This window comes from Phycodurus eques, chromosome 1, assembly GCF_024500275.1.
Source record: "Phycodurus eques isolate BA_2022a chromosome 1, UOR_Pequ_1.1, whole genome shotgun sequence".
NCBI classification, from domain to species: Eukaryota; Metazoa; Chordata; class Actinopteri; order Syngnathiformes; family Syngnathidae; genus Phycodurus; species Phycodurus eques.
The window spans coordinates 47,203,211-47,231,097 of NC_084525.1; the positions used below are offsets into that span (position 1 = coordinate 47,203,211).

General features: G+C 48.2%; 1 protein-coding gene across 1 annotated transcript; it reads right to left on the minus strand.

The window, feature by feature from the left end:
- Nucleotides 1-1,170: 1,170 nt before the first annotated feature.
- LOC133412416 (histone deacetylase 4-like) lies at nt 1,171-27,004 on the minus strand. The gene is made up of 25 exons (XM_061695592.1): nt 26,702-27,004; nt 18,992-19,248; nt 17,892-18,042; nt 16,980-17,103; nt 16,050-16,168; nt 14,897-15,025; nt 14,700-14,809; nt 12,982-13,116; nt 12,721-12,916; nt 11,825-12,060; nt 9,536-9,754; nt 8,614-8,815; nt 8,057-8,190; nt 7,882-7,984; nt 7,760-7,806; nt 7,558-7,665; nt 6,328-6,383; nt 6,048-6,135; nt 5,865-5,984; nt 5,663-5,760; nt 5,479-5,597; nt 5,019-5,152; nt 4,626-4,710; nt 3,935-4,079; nt 1,171-3,865 (listed from the first exon to the last, which is right to left on the minus strand). Exons 1-25 carry the CDS (start codon nt 26,814-26,816, stop codon nt 3,826-3,828), a joined length of 3,270 nt encoding a protein of 1,089 aa, XP_061551576.1. The 5' UTR covers nt 26,817-27,004; the 3' UTR covers nt 1,171-3,825.
- Nucleotides 27,005-27,887: the final 883 nt, after the last annotated feature.

Consider the following 27,887-nt stretch of genomic DNA (forward strand, 5'->3'; position numbering starts at 1 on the left):
GCGTTGGTTCCGCAGTCGAGGAGCATCAAAAGCAAACCGGCGCTTCACCCTTTTTGTTCGGGCAACGGAAACCCTCAACAAGCCTGCGAACGATGACCTCGGGCACAGGTGTCAAACTCAAGGCCCGGGGGGCCAGGCGCCGTCCGGGCGAACTTCCGTGATTTTTGCTCAAATCTGTACCCAAATTCCAAATTGTCATTATAATAAACAATAACGTTGAGATATTGCATTTTTTTCAGTGATCAAACCCTTCTTCCACAGTAACTTAAAACAATACTTGAGCAAACTATTATCCTTGTCTTCTGATTTCAAAAGTAGTGATCCCTCAATTTGTTGTGCAATGGTAATAATATGATTTGGTGATTCGACATTGATATGGTTTCACTGTTCTAGCGGCCCTCTGAGGGAAATCATAACTCCGACGCGGCCCGAGACACGAACGAGTTTGACACACCGCTGAAGGCGTCTGGAAGTCGAGGCCACGCACGGAAGAGGTCCAAGAGCCTTCAGTGCTTTGTCGACTCACAGAAAGATTTTGAAATGGATTTGATTCGCAGGAAGCCAGAGTAGAGATTTCAGGACCGATGCGATGTGGTCCAGTTTGCCGGATTCTGGAGCGGTCGCAGCATTCCGGTGGGTGGATTTTCCTGCTGTGATCGGAGGGGGTCACCCGATTGCCGCTTCTTGCGTCATAATTGGATTTTCCACTCAGCGATCGGTCAGGTGACTTTTTATGCGTCTCGTGGGTCGCATCATCGCAATCACGCGCGCGGCGGCAAATCAGCGGTTTCGTATCCGGATGAAGGATTCCTTAAAATGCCAAATCTTCATCGGAGCACATTTAAATAAACGCCTGCCACGACCAGCTCTATTGATCTTAAGTTGGACTGAGCAAACGTGGACTTTGCAAAATTGCGCCAGACAGATAATCAGATTCCGCGACGCAGCGGAGATCACCCAATTCGAATCTTAAAGAGGAAAATCAATTCTTGCTCATCGATGTCAAAACGTCCCCCGATTGTGAGCTCGCTGCCGACGACGTTCACATTGCAGAACAAACCACCAAAGACGCTGATATTTTTCAGAAATATATTTTTTAGATGTCAGAGATGAAACGTCCAAAGCGTAGGTCCCCAAGAAATAACTTCTCTCTTAGTTCCCCCCCCCCCCCCCCCCCCCCCATTGTTAAGAGACATAGACGGCAAACAAAAAATAACGTCTTCTTTGCCATTTACATGTAAACCAAGAATTGCTCTTGAGCCACAGTGGTTCGTTGCAGGACTGGCCGAGGCGGGCGCGACAATCAAATGTCCTCCTCCAAACCGCTTCCCCAATTAAAAGCGCAGCATTGCTCCAGCGTCCACCGCGCCGGTCGAAACATCTTTGAAACAGGAACATTCTTTGGGAGAGTCTTTCATGAAGGTGGCAGAGCAAACGCAGTCCGTCGAGATCCATCTGGAGTGAGTGCTCAAATCACTCACTCGTCAGAAACGAGAAGAACCGCGGTGGAGTCATTGGGACCAAAGTCTTTGCAAAGGTTTTGTTTGCACAGCGGATAGGAAGAAAACTCTTGGGTTTTTCGTTTGTTCTTCCTCTATTGTGCAAATAAATTTTTTTGTTACACAGACAAGCAGGCATGCTGACTCACAAATCATGCAAAGAGTTCAAGTTGGTGCGAGCAGGAAGGAAAAAGAAGGTGTAAAAGCGTGTCTAGAAGGCAACAACAACAAAAATCTCATGAATTCATCCAATGGAATGCTTTTGTTAGACCCTCAAGTCAAAAGTCACATTTTACAAGTTTATAAAATGAATCAAAACTTCAAATAAGTGTCATGGTCGTCACGGCCGGGCGTTAATAGACAAATGAAGAGAAAACATGATAAGGAGGGTCGCTGGAAAATAGAAGCAAAATATAACACTACGCTGATGACACATTGGCACCAGATGTTCCTATTTCAACTACTCACGCTTTAGTCTCAGTTGCACCGCTGCTAAAATGATGAGAATTCAAGAAGAGGTCTTCGTCTTGGGACGCTGGTAGCGACACAAATTGTCTCGCAACGGATTGATCATCGCACGGTGATGCCGACCCAAAGTCACAGACACGAGCGATGAGAAGGTCGGATCCGTTCCGCATCTCGTGCGCCGGCCTTTTTCCTTCCAAATAACAAATAAGAACGCACACAAAAAAAACGCTCGCTCCATGAAACGGCCTCGCAGGCACGTCACCGAGGTAACGTAAGTGCGTGTCGTATGCGTGCGCGAGAGAAAAGGCCGACACTTAGGCAACGAAGTGGTTTGACTCTACGAGGAAAAGTCCAAAGCAGCGCCGTGCGATGACTTCATATCGCAGCAGCGCCGCGCACGAGTAGCTAAATACGCCGCGGCTTGTTTCGGGAACTTTTGTTTTCTGCGTCCGTGGAGTACCGCCGCACTGTGTTCCGTTCCGCTCACAATATCATAGCTGTCGTTAGAGTACGTTTAGAAATTTTCCATGTACAAATCTTCTAGAAACAGTACATTATAAATACACAATCGATGAAAAACGCGGTGGCCTGCAGAGCCATACAAAGAAAGAAAGTCGCTCTTTACAAAAAGAGCGAACGGCAGCCCGATAACTATCCAGAAAAGGGATTTAAAAAAAAGCAAAGTACAAAGTAAACAACAAATAAAGTGTTGGAAATGGACGGTGCGGAAAAATCAAACACGTCGATATGACGAGGCCGTCGCGCCGCACAAAATCTAGGCGATTTCATCTACAAGACCGGAGCTTCACGAGTAACTGCTGTAGGTAGTTGCCAGCGCGGCACAGGATCGACAATCAAATTCAGCGAGCCGGGAAGAAGGCTTTTCCGAACGCGTTTGCTCGATGCAGATTCATGCTTTGGCTTTCTTCGCTTCGCAAAAATGTCCGGCCTCTCCTCTCACGCTTCTTCTATCTTTCAAAGGGAAGCCACGGAAGAGTCAAGGCCTGTCCGTTTCGCGACGTGCGTTTGCACTCAAGCTTCCAGAGCATGTCCCTTCCCACAGAAAAATAGATCCATCCACCCAAAATTGTCAAACAACTCTTCAAGAGGCGCACGGCCACGTTCCAAGTAAACATGCTGAAAAATTGTTTGCTGTGTTGTTCCAATTCCCGTCCCTCCCTGGCGCTGATTTCCCACGAGGAAACCTTAAGGCAAACTTTTCCTGAACCATCGTGAAATGCAGCGGACCCTCACCAAGGCACTCCTCTCCGAACCTCTGATGAAAACACATTTGTAAGAGCCGACGTCCACGGTGAACGCATGCCGTAGATGACATTCCCTTTGCGGAAAATGGAACAATAGTGGAGAAAAACGGTCATTCCAGAGCTGCGACTGGCAGCCGTCGGGACGTCCTGTGTCCGCGCTGTTGATTCGGTGTTGCGTCACACGGACACCGTTTCGTTTCCGCAAAGAAGCTCACCTTTGCGTGGCGAGACCTGAACTCGAGCCCCCTCCCTCGAAAAACATCTGCCACCGCTGCCTTGCTCACTGGTCCTTGGAGGGTGCGAAGACTGACAGAAAAACAGCTCCAAACAAGCACCAAAAAGCAACTCGTGTTTTGATTTTTTGCCATTCCAGTCCTCTGTCTCCTGATTGGCTCCCTACTCTGAGGCTGAGCCCGCCCCCTGTCACTCCACCAATCAAGGTGCCGCGTCGTGCCGGGGGAGGGGGGCCGGTGGGTGGGGGACTAAATGAAGGGATCGGTCGAGACTCCTTGCCGCTCAGAGAGGCCGTGGCCTCCGGAGAGGTCAATGCTAACAGCGTGACACCGTGGCGTATTGCCCCCCCCCCCGCCGTGTTACAGTGGTTCCTCCTCTTCCATCGGTTCCTCCTCAGGTCTGATGTAGAGAAAAAGAACACACCGATGAAAATGCTCCCCTCGTATTTGACGGTGATGTAGCGTTTACCTGTGATCCACAGCGCTCGTGTTGGCCACCGACAGAGAGGCCATGGCGCTGACGGCCTCGGCCTCCTCCGAGTCGCCGCGCTTGCTCTCCGAAAGCGAGAGGCCCGGCTGCGGCGGGAGGCGGCACACCGAGCGCCAGTACTTGCCTGAGACGGGGGACAGTCGAGGTCACACGACAACGGAGATGCAAAGAATGAACGACCGTGCGGGGCGGGGAAGTGTACAGTAACTCTGTGGTTCTCCTTTCTTGTCATCCACAAAATCATGTATAAAAAGGATTCCCCTCGCATTGTCTGTTTCTTCGCGGCAATGAAACTATTTAATGAATAAAATACTCGCTATTTTATCGTCGATAAAGTCTAGAAATGCAGCGACCAAACCGCTAAAAGTTGGCAACGTCACTGTGCTTTTGTAAACTAGCTTCTCTCTATTCGCAGCCCTGTTATTAGTGGAAGCAGCGCATGTCAGCTAGCATTGATGAATAAATGGTTCAGTTAATTTCTTCTAAACAGGTCATGAATACCGAGGTTGAAACATCGCAAAAAACAAATCATTCCCACGGCATTTAGGAGCGCACACGGTCGTAATGTATATTTGGCGCGAGGATTACGACGCGGCCCTTGAAAAAAAACAAATTCACCCTGTAAGGGGTCCCTGCACCCAAAAGGTTAGAGAACGCTGGTGTAACTTACAGTGAGTCTCGAGAACCTTCTCCAGCGAGCGAACAGCGTTGGGGTTGGGCCTCTCCTCCAGGACAGCCTTGGGCAGCGGCACCAGCTGCACGCGCGTGACAAAAACATTTCAAAACCTTCCACAAGGGGGCGTGCCATCTCATTCGGCCTCCTCTTTTACACTTTCTATCAGTCACTTTTCGGAACAGAAAATAGATGGATGGATGGATGTACTCCTCTCGCAAAACAAAACTTATGCGCTCACGAGACATCGCTTCAAATGTGCAGGGGACAGGCTTGTAAAAATCAAAAGTGCCAACCGGAATGCCAACCACAACAAGCATGCCCACTTATACTATTACTATGCGCTCAATGGAAGGAGTATCAATGACGACGGAAAAGCGGCCCGCTCACCTCCTGTCCGAGCAGCGCAGCGACGCAAGTCTCTGAGGCGTCACAGATGGCGGTTAGGTCATGACCCCCCTCCAGAGCCAAGACCAACCTACCTCCGGCGAGACTCATCAGCTGGCGCGTCAGATAGCCGAAACCTTAGAGACAGCGTGGAAACGGCGAGTACAGTCAACCCTCACCTATTTGTTACCCGCAGTTCCAAGAGTCTTCACCGGGTGCGTAGGTTTTTGCTGTGCTGAGTGGCTTTGAAAAAGCCAAAGCATCTGTTTCATTTTGAAGGGTAAAGTTCTAAGACAGACTTGGAATTTGTGATTGGGGTATAATTACAATTTCAACTAATAATCATTTAGGCAATTCTAAACTTTTTTTGGGGGTGAGGGTTCTATTACTTGCGGTTGTCCGCTATTATCGGCAGGGCTCGGCCCCTAAACTGTGAATCATTCAACCGTGACGGTGTGCCTACATTTGGATGTCAGAGCGTAGCCCCCAAGTGGCGGAGGGTGTCCTTCCACTGCGTCGAAGCCGGAGGACACGAGCACCATGTCTGGAGCAAACTCATTGGCGATGGGCATCACCACGGACCTACGAGGCGAGATTTCAAACATTGTCCGACATCTTCCGAGTGTCTCGGAGGGTCCGTCCGGTACCTGAAGGCAGCCAGGTACTCCACATCTCCGATGGGCGGGTCGAGCCCTCCAGTAAAGGCAACGTTGACGTTGAAGCCGACTCCGGGGCCGCTTCCGACCTGCGGGGGAAAGGTCAACAATCGGTGTTTTAGCAAAAAGAAAAAGAAAATGGCAGACAAACGCTTACTTCCCATAAAGCACTGGCCCAAACACATTTTCTCACCTCCTCAGGCGCGCCACTACCGGGGAAGAAGTTGCCGTCGTCATAGCGATGAATAGACAGGTAGAGAACATTGGGGTCATCGTAGAAGGCTTGCTGGGTGCCGTTGCCGTGGTGAACATCCTAAATGACAGCTTGTGAGCAATGTCCTTCCGACAAAATAATGGAAGCGCTCTTCCGAGTTACCCAGTCCACGATGAGGATCCTGTTGACGCTGAGTCGCTGCTGCAGCAGTTTGGCAGCGATGGCCACAGAGTTGAAGTAGCAGAAGCCCCTGGAATGTCAACAGACAGCCAGACGTTCACTCATGCAAGTCTCCGCTCGGTTCTCATGACTGTTTTGAATGAATAAAGGAATACGAAATGTACTGTGGGGCAGTGTACTAATAAACGCAAAGTGCATCCTTTCTGTCCTACGGTTGGGATTTGTAGTGTTCTACTGAGTGTGGTGACAGCTGTGGCCTTACATGGGAGTGCTTTCCTCTGCGTGGTGTCCAGGAGGTCGCACCACAGCAAAACCGTTCTGGGGGGGAGCGAGACAACAAGTCGTCAGCCACAGCAATACCGTCGGAAATGTGCTTCAGGGGAGGCGCGAAACACATTTGGTGAAAGATACAGTCAACCTCCGCTATTCGTTGGGAATGGAGACCGAGCCCTGCCGTGAACGGCAAAACGCGTGACTGATGCCCTCCCCAAAATGTTCACGATTCCTGTTCTAATATTTCAAACTGATACCACTTACTTACTTAAGTACTTACATTTGTATCATGTTTACTGGGTATGATAATGCCATTAGATCTTGCAATTCTCATGAAAATGTGTGTTGTTGCTTTTTTTTTGTTTTTTTTGTTGTTTTTTTTATAAAAGTCACAAGCATTTCTTGAAGATGCCACCTCCAGGGGGCAGTGCTGCATATGCATGCAGATCACATGAAGACTGATGAAAAGACACAAAGAAGACTGTCGCACCTACCGAATAATATGCAGTAGTCACCTGGTTTTCGTTGCTTAGAAAGAATATATGTCTGTGAGTATTATTATATCATTTTGCTGTCTGTGTTTCTGCACCGTTTGTGGTCCAATATTTATTATTGAAAGGTTTGTACTGCAAAATGGATGCTTATTTGCTAGCCCCGTCGATGGCGTTTCGTATCATTTGTCAGCATTAAGCCAGTGGACTTATTTAAGACGATGCTATGCGTCTGGGTAAACATATAACTCTTTATTTTCTTTATTTTTAGTTTTACAGTAAGCCTCAACTGGGAATGACAATAAACTGTAGCAAATGGCATCTGCTAAATTGCACACGGCACGCTCAGGATGAGGTATCAGTGTGACAGCATATCGGAGCATTTTCACAAGTAAGGGTACAGATGTACAACATTTGCGACGATACCATACGCCGAACTATGATCCCAAAACACTCCAATGTCATTTCGAACTAATCTTGCATTGCATTGATTTGAAAACACGGTGGTCAAGACTCTCCGTAATGTCCACCACCAAACCAGTGTAAACTTAGCTCCAAAATCTTGCTCTGTCAATTGAGCTGAATACTTCCTTGACACCAATGACTACTTTCTTATTGGCCGGGGCTTTGGCGCCATCTTGTGATGGAAAATCAAACCTTGCATTATCCACTCAGACGTTTTATTTGCAGCCAAAGCGAAGACCAATATTCGCCGATGATGACGATACCTTTAGCTCTCCGGTGGCCACTTTGAAGACGAGCTCCACAACCGAGCCGACGGCGAGGCGAGCGGCGCTGGAGGAGTGGACTTCGTTCCAGATTGTGTCGCTGTCCACCTAGCATACACGCACACGGTTACCGGGTATGAGTCGGCTCGACTCTTATTCCCTTTGGTCTGCGTTTTACATATCTTGCGTGAATGCCACTTACGCCCACCCCGCCGCACGGTAGCCGCACAAACATGGGAGTGATTGAACCTGGTCAACGGGAAAAAACGAGTCAGGTCATGTCAATGGAGATCCCCGCGACCCGGCGCGTGCGAGCGGGCTTACAATCGAGTTTCTGTCTGAGAGGGTTGGTTCCGTACAGCAGGACGTGGGCTTCTGAGTGAACCGTCTGCAGCTCCTCCAGAGTGGCCTTTCTCCCACGGATGCACTACACGCACACACACATCAAACGTCGCGTGTCTGCGCAACGCGCTCCAATGAAGAAATGCAGGGCCGCTACCTCGCACTGCGACCTGAGTCCGGTTTCCTGCAAGCGGGACCAAATGCTCTGGATCCGGCCCGCGTGCTCCGGGTGACTGTTGGTGTTGCCGCACATGCACTGGTGCTTCTGCATTAGAGAATCGTACACCAGACCTGGAGACAAACACGCATTCGTATATTCATATTCATAACCGAAATTAAATTGAAAAAAACAAAAAACAAAAAAAAAACTAAAATGAGCTAATAATGAGTGAAAGAAAAAGTGATTTTAGGCTGGCCAAAGAGAACGCATTTGCCACAAATCGTTCTCATGGCCGACAAAAAACAAAACAAGATCTCAATCAATGTCGAGCCCGAACGCAGTTGACTTTACTTCTCTATTTACGTCGTGTCGCCATCCGGGGAGTTTGCAAAATAGTAACGAGCCTATTTAGCCAAAGTAAGGAGTAGAAAGTACATTCTATCTGTTTTAAAATGTAGGACGTAAAAGTGAGACATAATACCGTCCTCGCAAAGTATTTGCACTTGGTTACTTGCCACCACAGCTTCACGTGAAAACAGAGAGGCGGTGCTGACCCGTGGTGAAGCGAGGCTTGACGGGCGGGTCCGAGGGGGCCACCGGGGCGCTGACGGAGAAGGACGAGGCCGAAGCCGGAGACGACTGCGCCCGCGACAGAGGCCGATGTCCCGGGAAGGAGACGGACAGGCCGGCTGCTTCCATGGAAGCCTGATAGTTGCGAAGCTGGTGAATGCGCTGCTGCTCCAACAACAAGGCCTGCTGCTCGCGCACGCGCACGCACACACACACGCACGCACGCAAATCAATCACAGTTGTCATCGTCGGAGCAGAAAGTATTTCTTATTGTTACGATCTCCCCGCGGGGCTCTGTGCGACATCTGCAAGGCTTTTCGCTCGGCCCGAACCACCTTTCAGTGTTGGGAAGAGGACTTTGGAAATGTACTTGGCTACAATGTTAAAAATGTAATAGTGGTGTAACTATTGCACTGACTTTTTCAAAGTAATATAAGTGAATTTTGAATGAACCCTTGGATGTTTCCTCGAAAAACGCAGAGCATAGCAAGCACAGATCATTATTTTGTATTTCTTCTTGACACAAAAATAATGTCAATTGGAATACATATTTTTTTGTTGCATCGTACACAATTTAGACAATATCGCTTCATATAAAAACCCAGATAAGTGAATGCGCCATAAAAAAGTACAAAATTATCAAGATCAAACTGTTCATGTTTTGTTTATGTGTTCAAAAGTGTAACTACGAGTCGAACCTTTTCAAAATCTAACTAACTAACTAACTAATAAATTGCACCACAAGGTGGCATTTTGAGGTCATATTTGGAAAAATATGCCATGTTTGAGACGAGGACAGAATGGCACATGACCAGAGTGAGCTAATCACAGGCAGGAGGAAGTGATCTGAACTTGTTTCCCCCAAAAAGTAATGTAATGTAACGACGTAATCGGGTTCCTCCCCACCTGTCTGAAGAGAAGCTCCTGCTCGGCCTGCCTCTCCCGCTCCCGGTGCTGCTGCAGCGCTTCGTCCTGGAGCTCCTGCGGGTCGGGGGGCTCCTGCTTGACGGTGACCCCCAGCGGCAGCGCGCCGACATCTTGGTGCTCTCGCAGCTCCTCCTCCGTTTCCTCCGGGTGGCTCTGGTGCTGGCGCCCCACGGGCGACTCGCCGGGCTTGGCTATCAACTGCGGGGATGCGGAGGCGGGAGGGCAACGGTGTGAGGAAACAGCGGGATCCGACGGGCCCGCTTGAACGTGCGAGGCTCAGTTCCGAAACGCTGCAGACAAACTGGCTGACGGAAATGTCTTTTCTCAAAGGCAGTCTTTTCTCGGAAATCTTCTTGTTTGAACGAGCTCAATCAATTTTACGCACGCAGACTTTGTGTCCATCTCTTCTCAAATGTCTCTTTTCTAATTGAATGACGTTCAACGTTTTCGAGATACGAGCTGTCGTTCGGCCGATTTTGTGCTCAACCTTGTGTATTCCAAACAACAACACGACTAGGTCTTAAAGGCAAAGTAGCTTAATGCTAACCAGCATCATCATCAGAAATTGTGTTTTCACATCATTCCTTTATTGCACAGTATTTCATTTTTAACCACACAAGAATCCAAATACTGTAAGGTAAATATGACGTCGAATTAGTTGCATTTCCATTGATTTCAACGGGAATCATTTCCTCAGTTTGCGAACGTTTCGGTTTGAGAGCGGGATCACGGATCTAATTAAATACGTAACCCGTGGTTCCACGATATATTCTTTCTCCTTTGCCATACACAATTACAATTACAGCAGCTTACTGAGTCAGCTACCAAAGTGTCGAAACGCTTCTTGGTTTGTGTCCGCGCGACTCTCGTTAACGGCCCCCCAGTGGCCGAGTCGTGCACAGCAGAAGGAGCCGCAACGAATGAATCATGACGCACAAACTGCTTCAATCTTTCCATTCCATTGAGTTATCCATGCATCCGTTCGCGTATCCTCACTAGGGTCGTGCGCATCCCAGCTGACATCCCAGCAGATTTCCAATGCGTACGGTTATCAGAGCGACAAGGCGCGAACGTTTGCGCTGTTACCGTGGCAACCGACAATTAGCTCGCAGCTCATGAAACTTGGCCATAGTCATATGGACGCGGACCACACACACACACACACACACACACACAACACGTTCTCTGTGTCTTAGCCCAAATCTGCTTCCACCTACTCATCAACAAAAAAGAAGGCAAAGGGAGAACTTGGACAAGAAATGTGTAAATCAAGAACACACCAAAAAGCACTGTTGCTTCTCTTCCAAAGAGTGGCCATCCTGTAACGACGACTGCAGGAGCACAGCACAGAACGCTCAATGAGGTAAAGAAGAACCCTCGAGTGTCAGCTGAAGGCCGAGAGAAATTGCAGAATTTGGCAGCCATTCTGAAATCCCTCATTCAATCTTCTGCTTATCGTCGCTGTCAGGCGGAATCCTTGCATCTCTAAGGCACGCATCAAGACCATCGATCTGTTTTGGGGCCGATTTTGCCACTTCCCGACCAAGCACGTCAAACGCCAGACCATCTAATGCCTTATAAGATTATCTTATAAGGATATCCTAAAGTCGGATGTGTGTTCAGATTGGATTCATCCCGATTGTATTGTCCCAAACAGTCGGGCTGCCAATCTTAAATAACGAACGTCTTCAATATTGACAACCAAAGCTCTTTGTGTGCGTGTGTGTGTGTGTGTGTGTGTGTGTGCGTGTGTGTCGACTTTTCCCAAGTCCTGACACCGAGAATTGTGACGTGGAACGGAACAAAGTCAATCTACGTACCGCACTGCAAAAAAAAAAACTGAACATAAAACAAAACAGAAAAACAAACATGTCCTACCTGATGTCATATTTTGTATAAAAGTGGATTCCCCGGACTGCAAGAAGTACTTTCCAAAGGAAGTCTTTTTTGACAACAATGTTCCCGCCTCGGGTCCCCTCGGAAACATTCTAGTAACATCGGCGCATACCCAGAAGTGTCAGCGCGTCTCCGTTTTGAGAGATCTCGCGCGATCACTCTTTGTGTGCGCGGTGTCCCGTGTCGAGATTATTTACGAGGTTTCCGCCTGACAGCGACGTTATGTAGCATCTCGTTACGTTTTGGTCCCTTTGACAAGAAGAAATGATTCATTTCCTTTTAGCTATTAAGATCCTATATTTCCGCCATTCACGCATTGCGTTTACAGGAGGCAAAGACAAAAACCTTGGTGGAGGTCTGCTCTTCTCTTACTTTGTTGAACTGGAGCTGCTGCTGCTGCTGCTGCTGCTGGAACTGCTGCTTGTGCTTCTCCAGGAACTGCTGGTGCTGCTGCTGGAGCACCAGCTGTTGTAGAGCCAGCGCCTGGGCGTGGGCTTGGGCGGCGCTCCCCTGCGGCAGCGGCGCCGACTGGGTGCGGCCCAGAGGCCGGTGCTGGCGCTGCAGCTTTGCCATGGAGGCTGCCGGGGACATGGACAAGCCACTTAAACCTGGGGTGCGGCCAGAGACGAAGGGTGCGTTGGTGATGCGGCCATGAAATACAACAACGCATGTACTTTATCTTACAAAAGTCGGATTTAATATGGGTTAGCAGATGTAATAAAATTCTGCCATCTGGGCTGCCAGACTGCAGCACTTTTCCGGCAATGACATAATGAGAAAAATGAACAGCCGAGTTCCATTCTGAGAGATTTGTCAGCGAGCTAAAACATAGCAGTGACGCACATGTTATTTGTTTTCCTTTGTTTTCATGAACATGTTCCCAAATGGCTTTGTGCGACTGAACCGAAAACTAATCATCTCACTCGCCCTGGAAAAAGTCACTCCCCCTCGCCAGCCCGTGTGCGCCCGCGTGCTCGTCCGCTTCAAACTTCCTCTCCCAGCACATCCAAAGGTGTGTCTTTGTGTGCATTACCGGCTGTTCACTGCTAATGCCTGCAAACAGCAGTCGTGTGCTAATGCATCCACGGCCGCCCTCTCCCACCGCACACGCTGACAAAAAAGGGAGGTCGTGAGTTCAGGGTCCCGAATGGACTCCTGTGAGTGCAAATGGGCACACAAGGGACCTCCACGCACTCCGAACAGCGGATCACTGCACTCGTGTTACTATTTTGAATCTACATTCACTGGCCTCGGCTGACTTTTCCTACCTGTCACCAGCGGGCTCTGCGCAGGAGTCTGCTCCATTAAAACCATGTGCTGGAGCAGCGGACTGTGCCCGCCGTGCCCGCCTGTCCCCGCTGCCGCTTCAGCCAGGTAGGGTGTCAAGCGGCCACCTGAGAGGAAAGGAGGGCTGAGGGAGAGCGCCGGCTGCAGACCGCCGCCATCTTGTTGAGCAGACGTCACCTGGAGAAGACCAAGAGTTGTTAGCACACATCGACAGCCTGCCGGTGGCGACGCCGGGTTCTCACATTGGATGCGGCGGTGGCGGTGGCGGTGGCAGGCAAGCCCAGGGTGATGTTCGGTAAGGACGGCGAAGTGTAGAGGGATACCTGGCTCACAGAGCCCCCCTCGGCACCACTGCAAACCCTCTGGCTTATGGACGCCTGGAAGCACATTTCAACAAGCACTCAGAGAGGGCCGACCGATTGCCAACCTGCCAAAACTATGCGCTCGAAGATCTCTATAGGTTCAAGCGGGAAACAGATGGGATGAAATTACCGTAATTTCTCGAGTATAATGTGCGCACCCCCAAAGTTGACCTCAGAATTCTGGAAAACCCTTCTACCTATGTATAATGCATTTTTACAATGCATGATTTTGCTTCTACCCATATGATTAAAACATGAAGTACTATCTGTATTTTGTTAGTTTTTTTCCAAAGAATTATTCTGAAGTTAAGCACTTTATTTGAACACGTAATCCTTTTTTGAATTTACTTGCTCTTATTTTGAAATTCACAGCCCTACTTTTATTTAGCAAATGAGAAAACACACAGTTGCGCTCATATGTTTGATTCCCCAGGCAGAATTTGTAAGATGGGTACAATTCTTTAAAGAAAACACGGAGCACCAGGCGAAACACATTTCATTTTATTTTAATGGGATTCAAATGAAACGGTCAAGCATTTCGGAAAATAATTATCATTAAACAAAACATAAGCATAAAGAAATGAATGATAGTTGTTGTTCAGTCATCAGTCATATTAAAAAAATAAATACATTTCACAAATTCTGCCAGGGTATGTAAACTTATGAGCACAACTGTACATATATGCAGTCATACGTACCCCCTGTCATATTTGAATGAAAGTGTAGGCTACCCTTTTTTTTATAACCACTGGGTGGCGGTGGCATTTTGGAATGAAAGTGTACAGCTTTTTCATAACCACTAGATGGCAACATACAAAACGTGAAAGTTCCCCCCATTTGCCCCTATACCTATGTATAATGCGCACTATTGACTTTTGCCAGTTATTTTTTTTGTTTTGGGGGGGATGCGCATTATACACGAGAAATTACGGTAATATTGCTGGCAAATACTCGAGATCAGATCCGGCTTAAACTTGGTTTGGCATGACAGCTTGTGACCCAAAATACACGTCAAATTGTGTTTCCTTTTGTCGAAAGCCGTAGAAAAAAAATCTGGACCGGGGGCCATATGGTCACCCAGCTCGACTTAACGTCACCATGCGATGCAATACAACGCAACCGAGTCGTCCCAAAATTTAACCTAAGGGATATGTTCCACACAAACCTCACCATATTTATTTTATGTTAATATGAAATGATCTCTATGGCTAGTTGGTGACGTATAAAAGAAAAAGGCCACAATTATTAAGACGACATACAGTATGTTTTTTTTGTTTTGTTGTTCAGACAAAGTGACTGCCACAGAGCCGCCGTGTTCACCCGCCTCGTCCACACGGCACGAGTGCTTCCTCACGGCTACGGCGAGTAGGACCCGAGCGCCTCCTCTGCTGACTCGTCATCGGAAGAGCCTTCGCTCTTTGCCGTCACTCACACGCTACGCCGGCGTTAAAAGCCGATAACGAGCACCTGCAGATCAGCGCCGGCGCAACAGTGCCAAGCTGAAAGTGGGGCTGACTGAAGGTTTTATGTTGAACTTGGATGTGCTGAGCGCGCCCATCCCATCGCCTCCATGTTCAATTTGAGTGTACGTCACTTACCTCTTTGCTGTTGGAGACGGACACAGCGATGCCGTTTTCACTGGGGATGCTGTTGGAACTGTTGTTCGGGGAGCTCGGGCCCGAGCCCGGGGCACTGCTACATGCAGAATCTGCATCCAGCACAAACATTTCCAAAAAACAGCGAATGTATCCGGTCCACTTTTAAACGTCATTGAAGTCGAAGTGCACGCTGCTACCTGCCATGTCGAGGGAGCGCTTTTTTGCAGAGGCGACGGGGCTATCTCGGCGGCGGAGGAGCGGACTGCTCCTCCGCTCGCTGACCTTCTGCTTCAGCCTGGAGCGCAGCTTCAAGTTGGGTTCCGAGGCTGAAAGGAGGAATTTTAGGGACCCGGTAAGCGTCGCGTGCTACCGGTCGCTGTCTTCAAGCGCTTCAGCATCGAATGAGCCGTGGAGGGCCCTTTATTGTGAAACCCGTTCGGTAACAGCGCCCACATGCCACTACTCGTTGTTGTACAATTCCTCCTATTTCGATGCTTTTTTTTCTACAAGGCAAATTGGGATCCAATTTACAAGAGGCAATTAGCTCAAATTTGGGAAGCGTTTTCTCTCTCTTTTGTATGTGCTGGCGCAGACTTGTGAATGGAGACAGAGAGGAGTGAACGGCATGCAACTAATGCCCTGTTTACTATGCCCCCCGACCTTCCAAAACACCACCATTTGATGAATTTGATTGTTTTTAGTCATCAAGGGGCAGCTCAACACAAAGACATTTAATCAAAAACGGATTAGCACACAATTGGGTTCGTTTCCTCGGACATTTCTTACTTTCAAACGCAATACTTCATCTGACACATTTTCAAAGCGCGGGATGGAAAATAACACTGAGGAGTGAACGATGAGATGTCGACGCATTCATGTGTGTAATTTATGACTGCCTTCCGATAAGCCCAAATCAATTCCGAATGTAGTGAAATGCAAAATCATAGCTTTCTCATAATCACACAGCAGAGGCAAAAAGCAGGCTGAACTGTTGGTGAAAATTTGGCACCTGACAAACTCGCAACTTGCAACTTGATGCTTTGCCGCACAGCACGTTTATATTCTGGTCATAATTCATTCATTAATGAACCCCGGCACCCCTAAACTTCTGATCCCGAGTGGCCCGGTGAAGTTCTCGGCCTTCTGACTCAGACAGTCACTCTCCAGTGAAAACAAATGCACAGAGACGTCTGTTTCCGCCGGGTTTATCCGTAACATGCTTGCGCATAGTGGACTTTTCAAAGCTGCCGTACATATTGTCTCCGGTTGTATCGTTGCCATTTCAATTGTGCCCCAAATGTTTCTTCCAGTGTGTGTGTGTGTGTGTGTGTGTGTGTGTGTGAGACACACCTGTTTTCCGAAGTGGGAAGTCATCCCGTGGATTGTAGACGCCCAGCACAGGGTGATTATAGGTGGACATAACGGACTGCGGAGGGGAGCTCTGGTCTAGAGAGCTGTGCTGAGTTTTTCTACGTCAGGGGAAAAGAAAAAGCAAAGTCAGAAGCATCTAGCACAAAGGTTCGGCGTGTTGTGGTGAATTGGAGCTGATGAGGGTCACGTCATGCGTGCGATGACGGATGGCGCAGCAAAGTGTGCGCACCTGCAAACACCTTGAGAGATACTAAAATAAGGACTCGGGGACGACCGGCATAAAAGCGAAGCGCCCCTATCATCAAGGGCGCAAAAAGCTGCCCTCACGCGTGTACGAACGCATCTTTGTTTTCTAGCCCGGCGCCATCCGTCTCTCAGCGTCGCACGCCGAGGCAGAGGTTCGCGTCAAAACAAGCGCCGCTGGTTAGCCACGGCAGCACCTGTCAAAACGTCGAACGCCCTTTCTCGAGCTGTGCGCGACGGCCGGGTATCGTATGCAGTGGGTATAGAAAGTCTACACACCCCTGTTCAAATGCCAGGTTTTTGTGATATAAAAAAAAAAAAAATGTGACAAAGATAAATCATTTTCGAATTTTTTCCACCATGAATGGGACTTTTCAGTTGTGTACAACTCAATTGAAAAAAAAAAAAAAAAAAAAAAAAAATGAATCAGTCAAAACAAACAATCAAGATCAAAAAAGTGGAGCAGGACATGTGACTGTGTTTAGAATTGAACAAGTCCCATTCATTCTTTCACCATTTCCAGTTGTTTTGCTTTCTAGCAGAAGCCTGACGGTTTTTGTGCTAACACCCACTGCTATTTCCGACCGTTCATAATTCCTAAGGCCTCCGTTCCATTTGACTTTGAATATCCACCGTATATTCATTCGATCAGTGACGTGTCCTCACCTGTACCAGTACGGCGCGTCGTTCGGGGGGCCGCCCTGGTTGAGGCTCCGCTGGGCCAGGGCCTTTTTTTTGTTGAGGACAAACTCCTGGAGTCGCATTTTCACCTCGGTACTTGCCACGGCACCTGCGGGGAGACGGCCGTGTAAAGCAAACATGAGGTATGAGATCTGCCTTACAATAAGAAAGTGCATATGACAATCGCATGCTACAAACCCAGAGGAAACCGCCAAGTTGAACACAACACACAGCGGTCTCAAGCATAAGCGACGCACAAATAAAGTCGCCGCAGGCTTTCCAGTCAACCAGAGTGCGAAACGGCGCTCGAGGACGTCTGTCCGCTTACAGCAGCCGGAATTAATAGGCGAACTTACCTCGCGCCGAGGCCGTGGGCTCAGGCGGCTCCGCAAACGCGTTCAGGAGGCAGCAAAATGGAAACAGACTGACTTGCACGGGAATGGAAACGTGCACGCACCCACGCATGTCCAGCACTTGCACTTTTCTACCCGCGATTTGTTGCATTTCCTCAATTCAAACATCCTTGACTGTATATTCTGCTTCCATACATTTACTCAATGTATTGTAACGTGACTTCTTAGTGCATTTACTGGAGCCAGTTTCTCCTTGATAAAACAAATATCGCTGGCTCTGTTCATCTCTTTTGCACCGTGTATCACGTCGAGGGTCACGGGCGAGTCGCGGCCGTGCCATCTCCCGTTGGCAATTTAGTCTTAAATGAACCCGAAATTACATCGGAACGTGGGAGGAAACCGGAGTCAGAAGAGTACCCGTGCGAGCCACGCCCACGACGAGAGCATCCGAACTCTCTCCAGAAACGTCCGAGCCGAGAATCGAACCCAGAACCTTTAAGCGGGAGGCGGGCACGGCAGTTGGCTCGCGGTCAGGACAACTTACTCTCCTGCCCTCTTTCCTTGTTCTTCAGCAGCTGCAGCTTCTGTTCGCGCTGCTGCTTCTCCAGCTCTTGCTCCAGACGATGGTTTTCCATTTTCCTCTGGTGCTCCAACAGCTCCTGTTGGTGTTTGATTGCCAGCAGCTCCTGTTGTTGCTGTAGGGAAGGAGAAAACAAATGCGACATTCAAACGAGCAAAGCCCCAACGCGGGAAGGTCTCAGTCCAGTTTCAAAACTTTTTTTTCTTTTTCAAACGTTTTGTTGCATCACAAGGCGATATATCTTTTTTTCTATTTCTTGACTGAACCGGTCTGGAGGTCATCAGGCTTGGGTGTGATCGGTGAGAATGAACCAAAAATTGTGATTAGCCACAATCAATTCATGATTTCACTTTTTCACACGTGGCCAGGTAACTTTGAATAGTTCAAGCTTTAAAAACAGCATTTTAAGTTCACTTGAGTTATAGTTGACTGATATTTGATGATCTTCAACATTAAAGTGGGGAAACTACGCAAACATATAAGAATTTAATATGTATTTTATGAATATTATGATAAGAAAAAAGTGGAAGGAAGGGATGAAAGGAAACAGAGGAAAGGGGACTGAAGACAGAAGGGAAATGGGAGAAGAAACCCAGAAGACAGGCTGGCAAAGCGGGGAAAAGAGAAATAGAAAGTAGGAACGAAGGGAGGAAATGAAAAAAGGATCGGAGAAATGAAGAAATGGAAGAAAGAAAATCAAACGGTTAGGGAGGAAGGCAAGAAAGACCAAGGGGAAAGGAAATAAAGGTGAGGAGGAGAGTGAGGGAAGCGAGGGAAAGACTCCGGCGGCGCGGCGGCCATCTGATCTCCCGCCTCCCGATCATTTTGTGCTGTTCCTGATGCGTTTCAGACATCTCAGCCCACAGGAGCGCGGCCGTGCCCGGCTCGATTCACGCCTGCCGCGCGGAGTTCTCATACGGAGTCTCTCCTCCAATTGTCAGGAATATATTTTGCGATAACGCGTTGCCCACATTTTCTGTCGCCGTTCGAGTCAACGGAGCTAAAATGACTCGCTGTCTTCTAGCGAAAGGGCGTTAAAGAGGCAATTTGCGATGATGATTTACCTTGATGTGTTCCTGGAGCTGGGCCTCGTGCTGGCGGGAAAGCTGCTCGTGCTGCCTCTGGAACTCGGCGATGAGGATCTGCCGTTGGATCTGCTGCTTCTGCTTCAGGCTCAGCAACTCCTGCTGCAGCTGCTGCTCGCGCGCGGGAGCGGCGGCCCGCTGCTGGGGCGGCGACGCCTGGCGCTGATGGTCCACGCGCAGATCCATGGGGATGGCGGCGGGGGGGAGGCGCAGGGGCAGCGCTGAATTGATGTCCACTGTCGACACACACACCGAGAGAGGCCGGGCCAAATGGGCCGCGCGTCCACATTTACGGCCCGACGGACTGAAAAAAAGCAAGCGCTATCAGCCGCAACATTCTGAGCACGTGCGCGATATACAGCGCAACCCCGCACGGCCACGGATTCAACTGTCTGCGGATTTTTTTTGACCCAATCATATTCCACTTTCTTAAATATTTGTCCTTTTCCTTTTTGTTTTTCTTTTTGCCTGGGGAGGGACAACCTCCCAAACCGTTTTTCGGTGACTCATCCCCGCTTATTGAAGATGATTTTTACAACTGCGATATCTACAATTTGACCCTTGCAAAAGTTATAATGCCAAATAGCTCCGCGTTCAAATGTGAACAACAGCTCTCAGTATGTTGCAGTACAGTTCTAGGTGCCTTGAGATATGAGTGATACAACTTTCACGTTTTTTGAGACACAAGACGACATTCGGCCCTTTTTGAGATCTGAGCGCTGTATGATGGCAGTGAACTCAACTCACTTGACAACAGGCGGCAGTCTGGCAAAAGATGCTGAACAATTGTTGAAGAAGGGGCTTCAAGCTGATGACAAAAACCGGCCACGCCAGTGTGTTTACTTTACAGACTCCCAAAAACAACAGCTTTAACATGCAGCGGAGTTTTGTCACTGGCCAAACTTGAACAGTTCAGCCCACTTCTAACTTGAGCAAACACCTTGCGGTGAGTTGCAGTTGTTTCCATTGTGGTTTCGGCAGCGGATGTGGCCACATTAGCACTATTCCTATGGTGTCCCACACGCGCACACAGCAAACAGCTTCTCCATCAAGTCATTTTCGGGATAATACAGCAAATAATGTTTGTGTCGGGCCCAACGTATGTGTTGTTGGTTTCTGGGCACTGACAAATTCAAATGGTGGCAGGTGTGTGTCTACTCCCGTATATTATTTTTTTTTTTATTTAAAAAAAAAAATCTATATATCTGAAGTCACTCACAAGTTACTCTTTACTTGAGTCCTTTTTTTTTCCATCGAGTACTTTCTTAGTCTTACTCAAGTAAATAGTTGGACGACTACTTTTTACTTTGACTTGAGTCATATCGTTCTGCACATGAGTACAATATTGAGCGACTCTACAGACCGCTGCTTGCGAGATATCTTCGAATGCATGTGATTCTCGAACTAAATTAGATCCTATTGCATCAATCGGCACGTGGCGCCGATCCGACGAGGCGCCGTCGCGTTTGGCCGACGGGTGCAGAGCGCATCTGAGCCAGACGAAATGTGAGCTTATTGATCGGGATGGATCACAGAAATAACTTGAAACTGACAAGAATAATAATGAAGAAAGATGGAGTGAAAATGAACCAATATAAAGCACACATTGCTTTATTTTCATGCTCCAACCACAGATTTGTTTTTCATGAACATGAAAATTGAATTGAATTATTGTGCTGCACGAACCGCTCCAGCTCTCTCCAATTTGAAGGGTGCCTTCTCTCCTCTTTTCACGTACGCTCAACGGGATTGAGATCAGCGCGCTTCCCAATGGCCCTCCTTTCTGTTCTCCGCCATCCTTGGATGTTTTTCGCTGAGCGTTTTGGGCGGTTACGATGTCACCTGCTGCTGAGTCCAGCTTTCTGACACCGGGCGCCAACGTTTTTGCTCCACAATGCCTCGACACGCTTGAAATTCATCATCGTCATATTTGTCCTTCCCACTTTGATGAGTTTTTTTTTTTTTAATATTTTTAGTTTTATTCCAATTTCAAGGCGTTTTCTGGCCAGATTTTCTCAAGGTGATATCATACAAAAACGTTCGCCAAAAGGCCCCTTCCCCCCCGCCCCCCCCCACTCCAGAACCCGTCATCCGAATTTTCAAAGTTCTCAGTTGGCTTGTTCTCTGGTTTCAGTGGCCGTTCACGTCAGACTCGGCATTTTGTCACTTGGGGCAAATCTTGACATGTTGCTACTTCAGCAGAAAGGGAACAACTTTTGACATCAAGCTGCTTGGGATGCAGAATTGAAAGCTACACAAGAGCTGTGTAAGTGCGCTGCATTACATCTTGTACTTTCATTCCCGGCAGTCCTGGGACATTTCTGAACGACGACTCGTCGTCAACAGCCTGAACCTGATTCTGTGTTCTGCGTTTTCCACCCAATCGTCTCGAAGGGGTCAAAACACAGACCGTGACAAAAAGCTCCGGAGCTAGAGCGGGGCAAAAGAGCATCAGGTTCTCGAGGCAAACCGACGTTCAGCCAATAATTTGCCCGCCTGCCAGTTGTGTTTTGATGCAACAGGCGAGGACGATCACGAGAGAACGACGGCAGCGTCGATTACTCGAGAGTAGCTGATGAAGGGTCTGAGAACAACGTGCAAGCGCTCCAAATGGCGAAGATCTTGGCTTATTTCAGCGGTCCTTCTTCGTCATTTGTCACTCTGACTATTCAATCCAAAGCGGCAACGTGGAGGGCGATGCGGCAACGTCCCTCTCAATATCTTCGTCGAAGATGACGACGTTCGTGGGCAAAGTCTTCAATGAACTTTCTTTCAATGTCTTTCATGTTCCCTCTCATCTCTAAAATAAGTTGAAAGAAGCGGAGCAAGGAGCCAATCAACGTCAGTCCGAACTTGGCGAACGCAACGCCGTCAAGTAACACAACACAAAAAACCCGACTCGAACGCAAACGACACGCATGACAAAAGCTCACAAGATCAGCCCAAAACACGGGGATGCCGTTTTCCCTTTGGCGAGGGAACTCCCTTTCCCGCTCATCGGATCTCCCGTCATGGCGGCGCCCGGCTGGAGGTTTTCGCTGCGAGTTCATCATCTCGCCATCTTTAACCTGCGAGGCCACTCTCGCTCTCTTCTCCCTTCTTTCCTCAGCGGTGACATCATCGAGCGTGCACTTGGTTTATTACGCAGCCAACATCTCTCAAACACACACACACACACACACACACACACGCACACACGCTATATTCTCTCCGTGTGGCCATTGACGCAAAAGACAACGGTCACTTCACAAGGGAAATCAAATGTATCCGAGCCGGCCTGTTGTTCGCAGCCATCACCCTGCCGTTACCAAAACTGTGCCCCTCGTCGCCCCGCTCGCTCTTTCCTGAGTGGTTTTCAAACTGCTGCCATGGAATTTGTCCTGCATAAACAGAACCACAAAATGGACTTCCAATCCGGGGAAGCTTGTGAGATACAGTGGACCATTAAATTGAACCCCAAAAAATCTTGAAAAAGCGAAGATAAACCTCAGTAAGCATTTTCAGGATTTGTCCCCTCCAAGAAAAAACTAAAAAACTAAAATAGAAATGTAAAAAAAAAAAAAAATGTAAATGTGGAAAAAAGAAGACAATAGAAAAAAAAAAGTATTATTATTATTATTATTATTTTTTTTTAAACCATCCGCAAATTGGTGAATCGGCAGGTGCCAAACTGCAAGTGTGCGGGGTCCACTGTATATATGAATGCAAAAAGCAAATGTATAATTCATTGCTTTGAGAGTTTTTGCATCCATCACTGAGGCGCTACTCAATTAACTGACGGAACAATTGTGGCTTTCCCTCATCTTCCTCAACGCCAGGATGACAAATTAGTTTGGAAAAGAAAAATCGATGCAGTCGATTTCACCATATTATTCTTTCTGGACGTTTTGGACCTTCAAACCCTTCCAGCATCTCCCCATCCTCGCGTTCTGTTCCGCCATTTCCCTGCAACAAATCACATGTTTACGACCCCGCAGGGGTCACACTCCAGAACTCTTCTGGCTCCGCTTGCTGATCTGTTTATAGCAGACAATGCCAGAAGGCAGCCATCTTTGATTTGAGATTCTTAGGGCCTGATTTACAAAAGGTTTTCGCGTGCAAAAAACTGGCGCGAACTTGAAGACGGCTTAAAACATTTAGAAACAAAGACAATATATGTGAAAATCAAGACTAAATAAAACGTACAGTGCAAAAAAAAAAGATGATAGAAGTTTTTAACCTGGACTTAAAAAAAAGATTCCCACGTGAGGCTGACTGATGTCTGAAAGGCAGCCGCAAAGCAAAGCAGGCATAAAACGATGTGAGCGTAGTGAAGGGCAAAATGACACAAACAACTTTTCAGCTCGTGTAAAATGTTTGAAATGCCAACAATAATTATAGTGGCATATTGCCTGTTCAACAGTGCGATTTTGGAGCTTCTGAATGACAAAACTGCGTTCAACTCTGCGACTTTGTGCGTCTGCGTCACTTCAGCACGATGAAAATGAGTGCCGGCCTCTTGCGCAGCAGTTTTTCGGCCGAGCTGTCCCGAGTTTTAAACGCAGCGTGGACACACACTCCTACATCCAATTTCAAGTTCAATCAATAAAACAACAACATGGCTTTCCTGTGGTTGCCGCCTTCCCCAACATTATCGTTGCAATCGTTTTAGGAATATGTTTGTTCGCATTTTCCACTAACCCTTCCAATTCCATCACTTTAAACTTCATTTTGTCACGCTCTCCCAAATGTTCCGTGGTGACCAAAGCCCTTTTTTTTAAATAGCGGATACAAGCTGTCGGGATGTTTTGTGCGCCAGCGCCACAAAGATGACAAGCGGGGCCGCGGGGCTGCGGTCCTCCTTGCCTGCTACAATTCCCTAATGAAGCGGCCTTACAGATGCAAAGGGCTCGGCCGTCCCAGGGGAACTTGCTGCAATTGAACTCGCCACGAAAAACATACTGAGAATGGTGAGCCGGGAAGAGTTGAACTAACTCTTGTCTCATATTCAGCGTCTAGTTTTGCAACCCTTCTTACGCCCGTTGCGACAGCGCGTCCAATCCGTTTCGGTCATCGAGCACGCAATTGATCGGCCGATATTTGGGATCTTAGTAAAAGATGGCAACCTTCGTCTAGCAACAGTGGGCGCTATCCGTTAGCGCCATCACACAATTTAGTGCCCGCTAGTCGGGATCTTATCAAATCAGGCCCGAAGCGCGTCTCCGCAGTCTGACCGCCGGAGCTTCACGCTCATTCAGCGTAATAGATGCCATGCCGAGCCGGGCAGCGCTGTTCAGTAAAACGTGGCAGACATCGTTTCCTTTAGCCAATCCGAGACACGGTGAGGAGAGCGGAGGAAAAGATGTTTGGGAAAAAAAAAAAAAAGCAGCAGGGGAGACTAAATAGTTGCACATTTGTGTTTCATGGAGAAGAAAGGCGGCAGTCAGCTTGCTTCTCGGCCTCCGAGGGCGAGCTGGCTCAGCGCTGCAGGTGAAACGGCAACAAATTCGAACAACACGTTTATAGTCACCGAGGCTATTGATATCCAGTAGAAAATCAGCAATCATACGCCATTTTTGCACGTTACAAATTGTAAGCAGCTGCAACCAAAAGAAATGTTCGTGCATGTAAGATCCCAAAAGTGGCCCGTCAATCCATGCGACATGAATCCCTTCTTGGTCACGAGGATATAAAACGGGGAGAAGATCTGCTCAACGAACTACTAACGAGTGACACTCAAATGAAGTAGCGCAAATAAACTTCAAGTGTAAGAATAACCCAGTGCGCTTTAAAAATCGCAACTCGGGTACATTAGCATCGTTCGCGCGGAGGGAAAAAAAAAAAAAAAAAAACACTTCACGGGAGCCGTACCTGTTAAGCAACGAGTCTACTTTGTTTCCATGCCGCCTGTGTTTTGCTCACTTTCAGCATTTTTGAGCAAAGTGGGAACAAAACTATAAGACGCTCACTAATAACCCGCTGCCTCAAAGTGTACAAAGAAAAAAGGATAGCATTTTTTCAGAATTATTTTTTGGATTACTGTCGCTATTGCAATCTTCCAGCAAGCCTTTGAAATCCTGGAGAGAAAAAAAACCAAATCATTTCTTGACTTCCATTCCGAAAAATAAGAGTGTCAAAGAAAACAAATATCTGGGCATCTGCGTGGAACAAAAGATATATTTAAAACTCCTCAATACACTCAAGTACAGTAGACTAATGCAAAAAAAAAAAAAAAAAAAAATCAAAAATAAATTAATAAATACGATCTTTAAACTGAAGCAAAAGAGATTTCCCTCAGTTGTGGGGGAGACGGCAGATCGAAGCAACTTTTTTTTTCCACTTTTTGGTTATGGCGGCTAGCCAAACACTTTTACGACAGACACTCAAACGCAACACCATTCTATGTCTATATTTCAACATTATGTCAAAGAAAGATTTTTCTTTACAATGCAACTGTTTTTAAAAATACGTTTGCTCTGTTTTTGATTTGTTTCTGTCCTCTCAGCATCATTGGAAATGAGTGCTTGCTCTCCCCCTTGCGATTTCCCAAAAAGTCGGAATTGAACTGAATTGAAAACGGTCACACTTACCGTTAGAAATGCAAGCGCGGTTTATTTGTAAACTGTCGATCGATCGTTTCATCCCTCGAGAGCACCGCCGGCCGAGCTGAACTTATGGTTCCGCTGTCTTGGAGATGGCAAAAGCTCACGCCGGCCCCAAGCAGGCAGCAAAGTCCGATTGGAATCGCCAAACCTTCGCCGAGGCTTCGTCATGAAAAAGCATTCTGACAAAAGCGAGTTCCAACTTGCCGCCGCTCGATACAACCGTCTACGCCCCCGCAGTTCACAGAAATGCATTTCAAAGAACGGCCTGAAGGTGAGATTGTCCGTTGCCACAAAACTCACCCGAATTTGTGTTCAACCAAAGTGGTGTTTGCTTACCTTGCGACTTCAGATGTCGCTGCTTTGTAATTCAAAACAACAAAGATCGATTGACCCTCAATTTGCATCCACATGGAAACTGCCTTCGACTCGGACGGACGGCGGCGAGTCGACGGCACGACGCGCGGGGCCGAGCTCGACGTTGCATCCGAGGCGACGGAATTTGCAAAGAGGCGACTCCAGTGAATCTCAAGATTTAATCATCTTAACTGGCGGCAGGCGGAAAGTTGAGAAAGCTTCTGCGAGGTTCGGGACAAGATGGACATGAGCAACAAGCTAACTGACCGCTGAATGCTTGACGCTTAGCTGCGGTAAGCTAAAAAGTAGCAATGGGAGAAAGGAAAAGATTATAAAGATAGCAAAATAAACAGAAAAGTACAACTCTCCTCTTCTGCGCTGTGCAGCAGCAGAAAAGACAGCGGGATGATGGACGATCTCGTGTTTGTTTTGCTGTCTTTGGACACATTTCCTTTTCCCAAATCCAAGAGCAGTTTCCCAGTTCTCCCAAAAACAAGTGCACCCTTCCATTCACAAAAAAAAAAAAAAAAAAAAAAAAAAAAACACGACAGAGGAGCAACAGTGCAAATTCCCATTTGATATTTTTGTTGTTGTTTTTTCACAAAATGCCAAGAATGTGCTTAAATCCATAAATGAAATGCAGATAAACTGAATGAAGGCAAAGCTGCACAGGATGTGGTTTATAGTGCAATCACACGCACGCACGCACGCAAAGCTGGTGCAGGAAAACAAGCACGCCCGGGTGTCCAACCTGTTGGGATGTGGTTGAGCGGCGACGTCTTGAGAACCTCCAGCGGCTGTTCCTTTCCCAGGATCCCCTCTGTGGGAGAGAGAGAACACTCCGCTTCAAATATGGTCCGCAACATCGGGATGCGCGACGCCGCTAATCAGACGCTGCGGTCGGAGCGGGCGGGCTTCAAGCGATCTGCTCGGCGCCAGGCGTGCGTCCCGGCGCCGCATCTGGCTGCGGCGCGGAGAATTGTCAGAGGTGCCCGAAAACGCGCTTGGATGTGAGCGACGGCCGAGGCGAGAGCGGCCCGCATCGCCGTGAGATCGGCGTGCGAACGGGGGGACGTTGGGGCTCGACTGATACCGCCTGTGCTCAGCATAGCAAACGTGGCTGGCAGCAGCAAAGAGGGACGGGGGGCGAGGGGGGCGAGGGGGCGGCGGGGGAGGAAGGGGGGTGCGTCGGAGGTAAAAATAGCTCAGCCTTTTGTGTATAACAGCACATGCGGCGCACGCGCGCACATGCACACACAAAGACACGCCGCTGCTGGTGCACTCCTCGGTGTGCGCTTGTGTGTTCAGATAGATGTGTGTATATGTGTGGGGAGGCTGTAATTATAGTGGCGACATGAAAAGGCTTTTGTAGCTGCCGAGCCCTGGGAAGACATGGCTATAAAAAGCAGAGTGACAGAGAGGAAGAGGTAAGGCGGCGAGGAGGGGAGGCTGAGGCGAGGGGGAATGGAGGCAAACACCAAAGGCTGCAAAACGGGAGGAGAGAACCCAACACACACACACACGCACACACACTCACACACTGAGCATGGACTCTGCATGTACATAGAACATTTCTTACTCATATTTTTAGCTTTAATCACCTGATCCACATGGAGACATCTGAGGCAAAAACATGCAATTATTCGTCGCATGGGAGACGAAACCCGTGTCAAATCCCCTTGGAGCACTAAAAGAGAGGACAACAGGCGAGCCTCTCGCTATTTCTGGAACTCTCTCTGGACCGGGCTGGCACATTCGCTTAATTAGCCGCGAAGCTGCACCCGTTTGTCTTGCGGCGGCTCGGATGCGCCGATCCCCCTTGGGTCCCGATCCGTGCCGCCGTTTGCGTGACCTCCAAACGGGCCGAGTGTCAGGTGAGGGAAGACGGCGGGAACGAACAGGCGGTCGCGACGTCTCGCCCCCGACGCCCCCTTTGA

Coding starts and splice junctions, on each gene's coding strand:
- LOC133412416 (XM_061695592.1), bottom strand. CDS start 26,816: ATGTTGCGGACCATATTTGAAGCGGAGTGTTCTCTCTCTCCCACAGAG. Junction 16,169..16,979: donor GACGCGCCGTACTGGTACAG/GTGAGGACACGT, acceptor CCCCTGACGTAG/AAAAACTCAGCACAGCTCTC. Junction 4,711..5,018: donor CTGCGCTGCTCGGACAGGAG/GTGAGCGGGCCG, acceptor ACGCGCGTGCAG/CTGGTGCCGCTGCCCAAGGC.